The sequence below is a fragment of the Nematostella vectensis genome, chromosome 5 (assembly GCF_932526225.1).
Source record: "Nematostella vectensis chromosome 5, jaNemVect1.1, whole genome shotgun sequence".
NCBI classification, from domain to species: domain Eukaryota; kingdom Metazoa; phylum Cnidaria; class Anthozoa; order Actiniaria; family Edwardsiidae; genus Nematostella; species Nematostella vectensis.
In genome coordinates, this window is record NC_064038.1 from 1251522 (window position 1) to 1263749 (window position 12228).

A 12228-nucleotide genomic window follows, 5' to 3' on the forward strand; every position below is an offset into this window, starting at 1 on the left:
TCATAATGGATTGTTATCAAAATGCGTTGAGTGTTTGACTTCATTTCGTATTGTCAGTTCCCTCGCATATCTCAGCGTGAACAGGAGGAAACGCTAGCTCTCAAATACACTGGATCATTAAGTCCTCGTTTTCATCTCCGAAAATAGTCACGTTTATTAGTGGAACAAGACCAAGGTAGGATTATATTTTTTTTAATATGTTTTTCCTTCAGCAATCATAACCAGTGATCAACCTATTTAATCAAGTAATTGCTTTGCCTCGGAGCAGAAGCAAAAGTGAGCCGAAAACAAACGCGTTTGTTCGAAAAATGTATATTTTTAACCGTGAGATAGAAGCTAAAGAAGATTAACCCTATTGAATTCAAAACCATAATGAACTTCACCAACAGAAGTAGGATCATAATGAAATCAAGCCGGTTATTATGATTTTTTTTATTTGTTTTTGTGGAGAGGTTGACATAATTTGAAAAGAATTTGAAAAGACTTGACAGAAAGTTTGTGACAAAAAGTCCCTTCATAGGAAGTCCATATGCTTACAATGATCTCTCGAGAAAGACAATTAGAAACTTTATCACTTTAGACGTATTTTACCTTTTAAATCATTCTTATATAAGTACCAGCATATGGGAAAAAGTTGCGAGTAGTAAATGAGACAACTAGATATAGATAATGCGATATGCGAGAGAGGATAGTCGACCGATACATGGTGTAAGACCTATTTCTTAGCCCCCTGACACAATCATATATACCCTAGCTTATTGGATGTTTACCTTCAAACAGTGGGGTCATTAGAAGTTTGTGTATATGCACAGAAGGTATTTTTCGAAGTGACATAGCAACCACGAAAGGGCTGGTGGAAGTTCTTGAAATAGCAGATAACAGATAAGGGAAGGAAATAAGTAGCCCTTTGAAATCTTTATTTGTAATAAAATTATTTGTTCCATGTCCGTAATGGGAGTGAAAGTCATATGTTTTTAAACTTCGACTTTATTAAAGCATACTTCATACAATTCAAAATATTTTAGGAAATGATCTTTGAATAAAGATGGATTAAGTCGTTAAAGTTTTCTCCTTATAAAACCGATGACATATAACACAAATTACTTTATTGTTTATAATTATTTGTTGTTAAAAAAACAGTTGGAACTCTTAAAAACTCATTAAGCTTACGCAGATGTATATTCTTTTATATAGACAAGTACAGTGTGTTGATGCAAGAGCTATTATTTTGTGATTCTTAAAATGCTTTAAGTATACTGTGAGCAAAAATAGAAAAGCGTCTTTCCTCTTAACCGTCTGTGCCCTCTTGTTTTTATGCCATTTTCCTTCTTTATCTTAATAGCCGTTGCTAAGCAACAGCAGAAGTAATAAAATCAAAACAATCTTGGGGGGGAGGGGAGCAAAGCCTGCTTAAAAAGACCTGCGATTTTTTTCATAAATACATAATAACCATATAAAAAGAGAATTACACAAATGATCTCTTAGGTTGTTATTATGGACATAATAACCATATTAAAAGAGAATTACACAAATGATCTCTTAGGTTGTTATTATGGACATAATTTGATTCTGCATTTTAAAGCGCATCCATCACACTTGAATACAATATGTTGCTTATATCTAAACCTCGAGATTTTTTAGCATATTCTTGGAATTTGGCGTTCTTGAAAAATAAAATATTTCAATTCCAGTATACAGTAATTCAATTCCAGTATACAGTATAATAATTCAATTCCAGTATACAGTAATTAATAATTAAATTCCAGTATACAGTAATTAATAGAGGTTGGTATCTTCAGTGCTAGGGTTCACGTAGCTTCTACAGTTTGGTGCGTGCGTAGTTCCCAACGACAAAGAGATGTCTAGGTCTGGTCCATCTGTCCGGGCACTGCTAAGAGATTTTTCTGACCGGACAAGTTGCCATGGGATCGGCCAGATCAACGGATCACATTCGCCGACCTGGCGGATATTCTGGCTGCTGACTTTCCTGGCCGGTCTTGGAATGGTGCTGTTTCAGTGCATCACATTGCTTGGCATTTACTTGGACAAACCAACAGCTACGTCCGTCGACGTCACTTATGATGAGGTCAGTCTCTTTCTTTCAAAGACAGGGGCTTGCACACTGGGGATTTGCGCCCTTCATCGATTTTGAAATGTAAAACTCTTAGCCCGTCGAGCACTATTTTAAAACTGTTGTTTTCGCGAACGCCAGCCCATCGAAATACAGAGAGAAGAGGGCTATGCTACCAGAGTACCCCCCCCCCCCCTTCCCAATACGATTCAATACGTCGTTACCTCACCATTTTAGCGTTTTAAACATACAACATATATACAAGTAAGTGTTTTGTTTCTTTTGCATTTTGACTTGTGAGTAAATGGTATAATTCATCCATGTTTAAGGTGACAAACTTCCCGGCTGTGACCATCTGCAACTTGAACATGATCAAGAAAAAAAACCTGGCAAACTTTACTCAGTCAAAAAAAATATTTGACGATTTTGAAGCTTTTGTCAGTTCCAATTCAAGCATGGACTCATCGGCCTTCTTGGGCAGTAAGATGGAGACGGTACTCAAAGATCGTCTCTCAATGGATAGTAACGATGGAAGTAACTCCGTCTCTTTAGATGACACTTCAATGGACACAGAACTCTATGTCGAGGATATGCTCATAAGGCACATGGCGATGGTCGATGACAAGGATTTGATAAAAGCAGGACACGAGTTTGACGAGTTGGTGTTTCGTTGTGTCTGGAACGGTTTCACATGCAACAAAGGGTAAATTTATATTGTCCAAGTAGGGAATTATTTTGTGTAACGCAACCAACATGACAAAAGGCACTGTTGGCGTCCAATGCGTCTAACTTGATCATGAGTGTAAACAAGAATTTCTCCATGCTCCATTATACTCATAAGTGTAATTCAGAGTGTAAACACTATTACTGGATGTGGCACGATGTAATGCGAGACAGGATTTCTAACCTAACGTCCTTCGCCTCGTGCGTGATGTTGGTGCCCAGTTTCAAACGACACCAAAATTACGCGTTTTTCTTCAAAAAATTTTTTTTTGAATTTTATCTTTGAAACTCCTTTAGTTTTCTCAGGCGAAATTTAAATCCAGCGTGAGAACAAATGTCCAATACTCTCTTCAATTTTACACTGGTTCGGTGTGTTTTTCGGTGCGTTTTGCGATGCTATTTTCGAGGCGTTTTGCGATGCTATTTTCGAGGCGTTTTGCGATGCCATTTTTGGTGTGTTTTGCGATGCTATTCTCGAGGCGTTTTACGATGCTAATTTTGGTGCGTTTTGCGATGCTATTTTCGATGCGTTGTGCGGTGCATTTTAGAGGGTTTGGCGTCGTGTTTGGATTACTATTTCAAGCAATTTATTCTATCGTCGACCTCACCTTGTCTCTTCTTAAAATTTATCATGTTAAAAACTGGAGCAGAACGCCTGTACGAATCGAGACAAGGAAAATCTAAAGAAAGTGCCGAGAGATCGAAAGCAAACGAGAGCAAACGAAAAGAAATTTTAGCAAAAGAAAAGCTCGAAAACAAAAAGTAAATAGCATCGCAAAACGCCTCGAAAATAGCATCGCAAAACGCAACGAAATTAGCATCTTAAAACGCCTTGAAAATAACATCGCAAAACGCACCGCATCGCAAAAACGCATCGTAAAACGCCTCGAAAACGCACCGAAAATGGCATCTCAACTAACGCACCAAAAAACGCACTGCGAAAAGCTGTTACGCGATTGGGCACCAACTCTGTGCACAGGGCCCCTTATCTAAGAGCATAAGAGATGATTTTTACATGTTTTTTTTTACCATTGAACCTGGGTCCTCTCTGGATTGAAAAGCAACAGTGTTTCGCTGACATGCTGTGACACATTTTCTCTGTCTTTTGCTTTCCTTATCTTCCTTCCATAGGTGAATTTATTAACCCTTCAAAAACAAGAGTAGTCATAGCAAAAACTGTCATTCCAGTCTATGTCTTATTAAATTGAATGTGTGTATTGAAGTCTACATGATACCCTTCTGGACTGAAGCCGTGGGTCCTATTTGAAAGCGTTTGATAAAAATTTTCCGGGTTACTTTTCCTTTTAAATTGTTTCAGGGGTTTCATGAAATTCTGGCGCCGTTTTTGGCACTGGCGATACGGTAACTGTTATATCTTCAACCAAGGCGTTGACGAAAACGGAACATTGCTTGCACACCTGACATCCTCAAAACCAGGTCCTATGTACGGTAAGCATCACCTCACCTCACAACACCTCCCTCACCTCACAACACCTCCCTCACCTCACCTCCCATCACCTCACAACACCTCCCTCACCTCACCTCACCTCACCTCCCATCACCTCACCTCACCTCACAACACCTCCCTCACCTCACCTCACCTCACCTCACAACACCTCCCTCACCTCACCTCACCTCACCTCACCTCACCTCCCATCACCTCACCTCCCATCACCTCACCTCACCTCACCTCACCTCACAACACCTCACCTCACCTCACCTCACCTCACCTCACCTCCCATCACCTCACCTCACCTCACCTCACCTCACCTCCCATCACCTCACCTCACCTCACCTCACCTCACCTCACCTCACCTCACCTCACCTCACCTCACAACACCTCCCTCACCTCACCTCACAACACCTCCCTCACCTCACCTCACCTCACCTCCCATCACCTCACCTCACCTCACCTCACCTCACCTCACCTCACCTCACCTCACCTCACCTCACCTCACCTCACCTCACCTCACCTCACCTCACCTCACCTCACCTCACCTCACCTCACCTCACCTCACCTCACCTCACCTCACCTCACCTCACCTCACCTCACCTCACCTCACCTCACCTCACCTCACCTCACCTCACCTCACCTCACCTCACCTCACCTCACCTCACCTCACCTCACCTCACCTCGCCTCAAATCTTCAATTCCTTCTTTCAGGTTTGACTTTGGATTTGTTTATCGATCAAGAGCAATACCTTATTCCCCTTTCGCAAGAGGCCGGCGTCAAAGTTTTGCTATCTGATCAGAGAAATGTCCCTTTTCCTTTTACTGACGGCTTCTCTGTTCAACCCGGCGTCTCGGCCTCTGTCGGGATTCGCAAGGTATGTCAGGAATTAACTGTAGCAACCGATAAATTACAATTGAAATTCTTTATTCAACAACAAAACTGACTTCGATTCATATGTCGCCCTCCTGCCAGGCCAATCTTAAGTCACGCCCAAAAGATTGCACGTAGTCAAAGTTGACTTGATGCGGAGTTTCTGTAGCACAAAAGCATAATGAATATGGTATTTGATTGTATATGTACTTTCGTGTATATATACATGTATATGTACCGTTTGCCAATATGTACTGTCGTGTTTATATACGTGTGTATGTACTGACGTGTATATGTACTGTCGTGTATATATCCAATGTATATGTACTGTCGTGTATATATCCAATGTATATGTACTGTCGTGTATATATCCAATGTATATGTACTGTCGTGTATATATCCAATGTATATGTACTGTCTTGTACATGTACTGTTGTGTATATATACATGTATATGTACTGTCGTGTATTTGTACTGTCATGTATATGTACTGTCGTGTATTTATCCAATATCGTGTATATGAAATGTCGTGTATATATCCAATGTTTATGTACTGTCGTGTATATATCCAATGTATATGTACTGTTGTGTTGTGTATATGAAATGTCGTGTATATATCCAATGTGTATGTACTGACGTGTATATATACATGTATATGTACTGTCGTGTAAGTTCTAGAAAAAAATGAGAAATATTTAGTTATTTGGATTGGATTTATTCAAACTGACAACAATTGCGTTCTTCAGCTTGTGATCAACCGAATTGATCCATTCAATAACGGCAGCTGTTACTCTGGCGATGGGCTCGAGAAAGATAATATCTACAGTAAACACAAAAGCCTCAAGTATTCCGTACAGGTAAGTCAGTTCCAGTTTATTTTGCACTATCTTTGGATAGAATACAATACAGTAGTATTTATCTAAGGAGGGTAACGGTATCACCTTATATAAGTTTTCCAAACAACGGAAAAAAAATACTGTGTAATATCGAGTTAGTAAATAAGGAAGATAAGCGACATCTGCTTATTTGATGCATAAAAAGAAATACCAGGGCGAAGACCTTGGCCTTTCTCTATTTTTTCATGCGTGGCTGGCTCCGTGATTGTTCAACCCCAATGCCTTTGGCCATCACCGGGCCAGCTCTCTATCTCGCACTTGATTGCTTGACGATCCTTTAAACGGAAAGGCCAGCGGTATGTTACGACCCTTCAATATGAAAGGCCAGGAGGGTCCCGTATAAATCTTTCTTTGATATTGATGGAGTTGGGGGTGTGAAGGTCCCGTATAAATCTTTCTTTGATATTGATGGAGTTGAGTTGTGAAGGTCCCGTTGTTCTTTGTTCCAGGGTTGTATGTCCTCTTGCCTCGCCAATTCTGAATTCAGTATTTGTAACTGTACTGAGGGAAAGTTCCGGGTCAAGGGAAGACCATGCATGTCCGAGTCGGAAGGTAAATAACATTTTAAAGGGGAGGTTACATGTGAAGACCATGCATGTCCGAGTCGGAAGGTAAATAACATTTTAAAGGGGAGGTTACATGTGAAGACCATGCATGTCCGAGTCGGAAGGTAAATAACATTTTAAAGGGGAAGTTCCAGGTGAAGACCATGCATGTCCGAGTCGGAAGGTAAATAACAATTTAAAGGGGAAGTTCCGGGTGAAGACCATGCATGTCCGAGTCGGAAGGTAAATAACATTTTAAAGGGTAGGTTACATTTGAAGACCATGCATGTTTGATTAGGAATGTGAATAAAATTTAAAGGTGAATTTCCTAGTGAAGGGAAAACCATGCATTTCCGAGTCAAAAGATAAATAATATTTTAAAGGGAAAGTTCCTGGTGAAGGAAAGACGATGCATGTCTGAGTCGGAAGGTAAATAACATTTTAAGGGGGAAGTTCCGGGTGAAGACGATGCATGTCCGAGTCGGAAACTTAATAACATTTTAAAGGGAAAGTTCCGGGTGAAGGGAAAACCATGCTTGTCCGAGTCAAAAGGCAAATACATGTTAAAGGGGAAGTTCCGGGTGAAGACGATGCATGTCCGAGTCGGAAGGTAAATAAACAACGCCATAACACTACACACAATCCGTTTACGTTTAATATGAATATATTTTCTAATTCTAGTGAAGTGCTTGAACACTGTTAATAAGATGTACGAGAAAGGAACGTTGGGCTGTACCAGGAAATGCCCGCAGCCCTGCAGGTAGGTGCTGTAAATATCTCGTCTCAGCAAACGGTAAACAACAAGCTTGTTGACTTTGAATGTCTCGTCTCAGCAAACGGTAAACAAAAAACTTGTTGACTTTGAATGTCTCGTCTCAGCTAAGGGTAAACAAGAAATTTGTTGACTGAAACTTATACATAACTAACCTAATATAGTCACGCATGACTACGACCGCCTTGCTACTAAAAAGTCGAAGTATGTAATGACCAAAAAAGTTATTTTCTTTCAGTCATTTTTCCTTCAGAAGAACTATTTCACAGTCGCAATGGTCGGAATCATACGAGGTAAAAGAAAGGCGTGTAGAAGCTGAGGGTGACTCTCGAAGCTCAGCTCTTATACCCTGTAGATCCGACTTGAATGACAAGTGTATTTGTTTGTTTGTTTTTATTTTTGAAAATGCAACTTTTCCGGTATTATTTAATACTTTGAAAATTGAGCCGCTCTAGTTGTAGGATGGATTGAAATTCACCTTGATTTAAGCAGCTAAATTCTCTACTGAGATAAACATCTCATATGCATAGGGTGTTATAACCTACAAAACAATGCTTCACGAATGTCAGATCGACAGGCTTCGAGCCTTGAGATAGATTATGGAAATTTAAAGGGTCCGAATAACTCTAGTCATGATGCATTACTTTGATTCCATTTTTATGCCTACAAATGATTGCAAATATCCGCCAAATCCTAACACGACTACAGACTATATGTGACATCTTTCGTTATGGAAAACAACAGGCAATGTATCATGGGAAGGTTGAGTTAAACACTCTCCGAGGTGGTGGCCACTATGTAGATTAGTACTTCATGTAAGACCACATGAGCATTAGATCATACAAATAATAAATTTTGCGCTTTATAAGTATTAGGATTATTATTAGATATTATCATCTCCCTAACCCTCAGCCTACATGATGTACTGTCCGTGGGGTCTTACATGAAGTATTGACCTTTACCATAGCTGGATAGCGTTTTTGTGATATTTTACCTGAAGATTTTTCGAAAATTGATTTTCTGAATTGAGAAAGCAGATTTTTTTTTTCATCTTCTGATTCTTTTGTTTCAGCAAACGTTTCAAAAAATGGTCATGAAATCCGGCAAAGGTTTCGACAAGAAGATGCGAGACGCAAGTGTTTTAAGGTAACACCAGTAAACCAGCCGAGTGATCAGAGAATAGTCTCCTCAAACTCAAAAACCCTTGTAGTATAAGCTTTCCAAATTGATCATATTCTGTGTTACTAGCTGCAGCCATTGATGCGTAATTAATCTTTTTCTAATTACTACTTCAGAAAAATAGCAGATCTCGAAATATATGCCCCCAGTGCCCACCCTCTGCTGCGGCCCTGTACTGTTGAAAATTCTCCTGATGCGTGCACAGGCGAAAATTGGAACACCCCGTTTTTGTCCGCAAGTATAGCATTTTGATAAAAATTCGGGCAACAAGCACATTTAAGTGATTGTTTGCAAGCATCAGGACATCGTGTTTGCAATAAAGTACTGGTAAATAACAGCATGCTCGTCCTGTGATTTTAAGAGCCACGAAATTGTAAATATACAACGGCAAGACCTTGTTCTGCCCTACTACCTATCGGTTTTGACCGTAACATCATCAAAATCAAATTCTAAAGTTTTGCACTTACGTAATATTTTCTTAGTAACGGTATAAAGCGATAGAAAAAAGGCATCATTTACCCTTTTTCGCTTTGAAGTCTGCTCGCCCTCTCCATTGGACCGTTCTTCTTATTAATATCCATCTACTTAACTTCCTAATAACGATTATCCTTCCTTTCCTGCTGCGCTCAATAAATCTTTGCTATAACCATAAACATTTTTGTAGGCAAAACTTTCTCCGAGTCAAACTGTTCTACGAGGAGTTGAACACAGAAGCCATCACCTACTCCCGCTCCTATACGGTAAAGCCTAGAGCCCATGGGGGGAGGGGGTGGAGTTGAACACAGAAGCCATCACTTACTCCCGCTCCTATACGGTAAAGCCTAGAGCCCGTGGGGGGAGGGGGTGGAGTTGAACACAGAAGCCATCACCTACTCCCGCTCCTATACGGTAAAGCCTAGAGCCCTTGGGGGGAGGGGGTGGAGTTGAGCACAGAAGCTATCACTTATTCCTGCTCCTATACGGTAAAGCCTAGAGCCCGTGTGGGGAGGGGGTGGAGTTGAGCACAGAAGCCATCACTTATTCCCGCTCCTATACGGTAAAGCCTAGAGCCCTTGGGGGGAAGGGGTGGAGTTGAACACAGAAGCCATCACGTATTCCCGCTCCTATACGGTAAAGCGTAGAGCCCTTGGGGGGAGGGGGTGGAGTTGAACACAGAAGCCATCACTTATTCCCGCTCCTATACGGTAAAGCCTAGAGCCCTTGGGGGGAGGGGGTGGAGTTGAACACAGAAGCCATCACTTATTCCCGCTCCTATACGGTAAAGCCTAGAGCCCTTGGGGGGAGGGGGTGGAGTTGAACACAGAAGCCATCACTTACTCCCGCTCCTATACGGTAAAGCCTAGAGCCCGTGGGGGGAGGGGGTGGAGTTGAACACAGAAGCCATCACCTACTCCCGCTCCTATACGGTAAAGCCTAGAGCCCTTGGGGGGAGGGGGTGGAGTTGAGCACAGAAGCTATCACTTATTCCTGCTCCTATACGGTAAAGCCTAGAGCCCGTGTGGGGAGGGGGTGGAGTTGAGCACAGAAGCCATCACTTATTCCCGCTCCTATACGGTAAAGCCTAGAGCCCTTGGGGGGAGGGGGTGGAGTTGAACACAGAAGCCATCACGTATTCCCGCTCCTATACGGTAAAGCGTAGAGCCCTTGGGGGGAGGGGGTGGAGTTGAACACAGAAGCCATCACTTATTCCCGCTCCTATACGGTAAAGCCTAGAGCCCTTGGGGGGAGGGGGTGGAGTTGAACACAGAAGCCATCACTTATTCCCGCTCCTATACGGTAAAGCCTAGAGCCCTTGGGGGGAGGGGGTGGAGTTGAACACAGAAGCCATCACCTACTCCCGCTCATATACGGTAAAGCGTAGAGCCCGTGGGGGAAGGGGGTGGAGTTGAACACAGAAGCCATCACTTACTCCCGCTCCTATACGGTAAAGCCTAGAGCCCGTGGGGGAAGGGGGTGGAGTTGAACACAGAAGCCATCACTTACTCCCGCTCCTATACGGTAAAGCCTAGAGCCCGTGGGGGGAGGGGGTGGAGTTGAACACAGAAGCCATCACTTATCCCCGCTCCTATACGGTAAAGCCTAGAGCCCGTGGGGGGGCTGGAGGGGGTCTTCCGGCCCGTTTCTGCTGAAGTGATCTTACCACTGGCTAACCACCATTTGACCAGCTCCAGACTCATGTCACGTGACCTTTATTTGACCAGCTCCAGACTCATGTCACGTGACCTTTATCTGACCAGCTCCAGACTCATGTCACGTGACCTTTATCTGACCAGCTCCAGACTCATGTCACGTGACCTTTATTTGACCAGCTCCAGACTCATGTCACGTGACCTTTATTTGACCAGCTCCAGACACATATCACGTGACCTTTATTTGACCAGCTCTAGACTCATGTCACGTGACCTTTATTTGACCAGCTCCAGACTCATTTCACGTGACCTTTATTTGACCAGCTCCAGACTCATGTCACGTGACCTTTATTTGACCAGCTCCAGACACATGTCACGTGACCTTTATTTGACCAGCTCCAGACTCATGTCACGTGACCTTTATTTGACCAGCTCCAGACCCATGTCACGTGACCTTTACTTGACCAGCTCCAGACTCATGTCACGTGACCTTTATTTGACCAGCTCCAGACTCATGTCACGTGACCTTTATTTGACCAGCTCCAGGCTCATGCCACGTGACCTTTATTTGACCAGCTCTAGACTCATGCCACGTGACCTTTATTTGACCAGCTCCAGACTCATGTCACGTGACCTTTATTTATCTCAGACCGAGAGCTTTCTTGGCGACGTGGGGGGTCAGCTTGGTCTGTGGATCGGAGTGTCGGTGATCACGTGTGCGGAGTTTTTCAAGCTTTTGATAGACGTCGTCTGGTGTCTAGCGAGAAAAGTGCACGGGGGCCCGAAAAAAACAGTGAGGGACCTGAACATGAATTAGACAAGCCGCAGTCTGGAACCTCGTCTTTAAAAATAAAACAACACTTTTCAGCGCTCTGTCGCTGAGACGCGATTACGCTGTATACTATATAAACGGAAATACAATACACCAAAAACTGGTATTCGACTCTGCCAAACTTTTGTCTTTAATAATACTTCATGGCAGATGAGAGGGTGTAGTAGTAGACGCGTGTACAGTTCATTGGGGCAATATTACAGAGTAGAACATGAAGTTCGATAGTAATCGAGAAGCTTGAACCACTGTAGGGTGCGCTCCTTCTATACCATGCGATCGGAGCTGGATAAGTAGACGTACGAAATCCAACTATTGGTTCGTAAGATTCTAGATTTTTCTGTCATGTTCAAATGGTTGTCGTGATTGATCGGGCATAGGGGTTCAGTTTTGTTTGTTGTTTTGTTTTCCTTTGATATACGGGTGAGATGGTTGGGGGGAGATGGGAAAGGGAGAAAAGTGTAATGAAAAATCTATAATAATTAAAGAAAGAAAAGTGAATAACAATACAAATGTACCAACAGGGTACCTAAACACCGAACACAAATGTACCAACAGGGTACCTCAACAACAAACACAAATGTACCAAAAGGGTACCTAAGCACAGAACACAAATGTACCAACAGTGTACCTCAACACCGAACACAAATGTATCAACAGGGTACCTCAACACCCAACACAAATGTCCCAACAGGGTACCTCAACACCGAACACAAATGTACCAACAGGGTACCTCAGCACCGAACACAAATGTACCAAC

General features: G+C 42.5%; 1 protein-coding gene across 1 annotated transcript; it reads left to right on the plus strand.

Annotated features, from left to right (window-relative positions):
* LOC5502632 (degenerin unc-8) lies at nt 1-11981 on the plus strand. Its single transcript, XM_048728167.1, has 12 exons — nt 1-175; nt 1800-2086; nt 2401-2774; nt 4113-4243; nt 4959-5122; nt 5865-5975; nt 6464-6566; nt 7241-7319; nt 7570-7624; nt 8404-8477; nt 9175-9250; nt 11289-11981. Exons 2-12 carry the CDS (start codon nt 1859-1861, stop codon nt 11454-11456), a joined length of 1563 nt encoding a protein of 520 aa, XP_048584124.1. The 5' UTR covers nt 1-175; nt 1800-1858; the 3' UTR covers nt 11457-11981.
* Nucleotides 11982-12228: the final 247 nt, after the last annotated feature.

What these genes read in the sequence shown, in the direction of transcription:
- LOC5502632 (XM_048728167.1), top strand. Translation starts at nt 1,859, where the DNA reads ATGTCTAGGTCTGGTCCATCTGTCCGGGCACTGCTAAGAGATTTTTCT. An exon ending in CGAGACGCAAGTGTTTTAAG is followed by an intron (nt 8,478 to 9,174) that starts GTAACACCAGTA and finishes ACATTTTTGTAG; the next exon opens with GCAAAACTTTCTCCGAGTCA. An exon ending in CCTACTCCCGCTCCTATACG is followed by an intron (nt 9,251 to 11,288) that starts GTAAAGCCTAGA and finishes TATTTATCTCAG; the next exon opens with ACCGAGAGCTTTCTTGGCGA.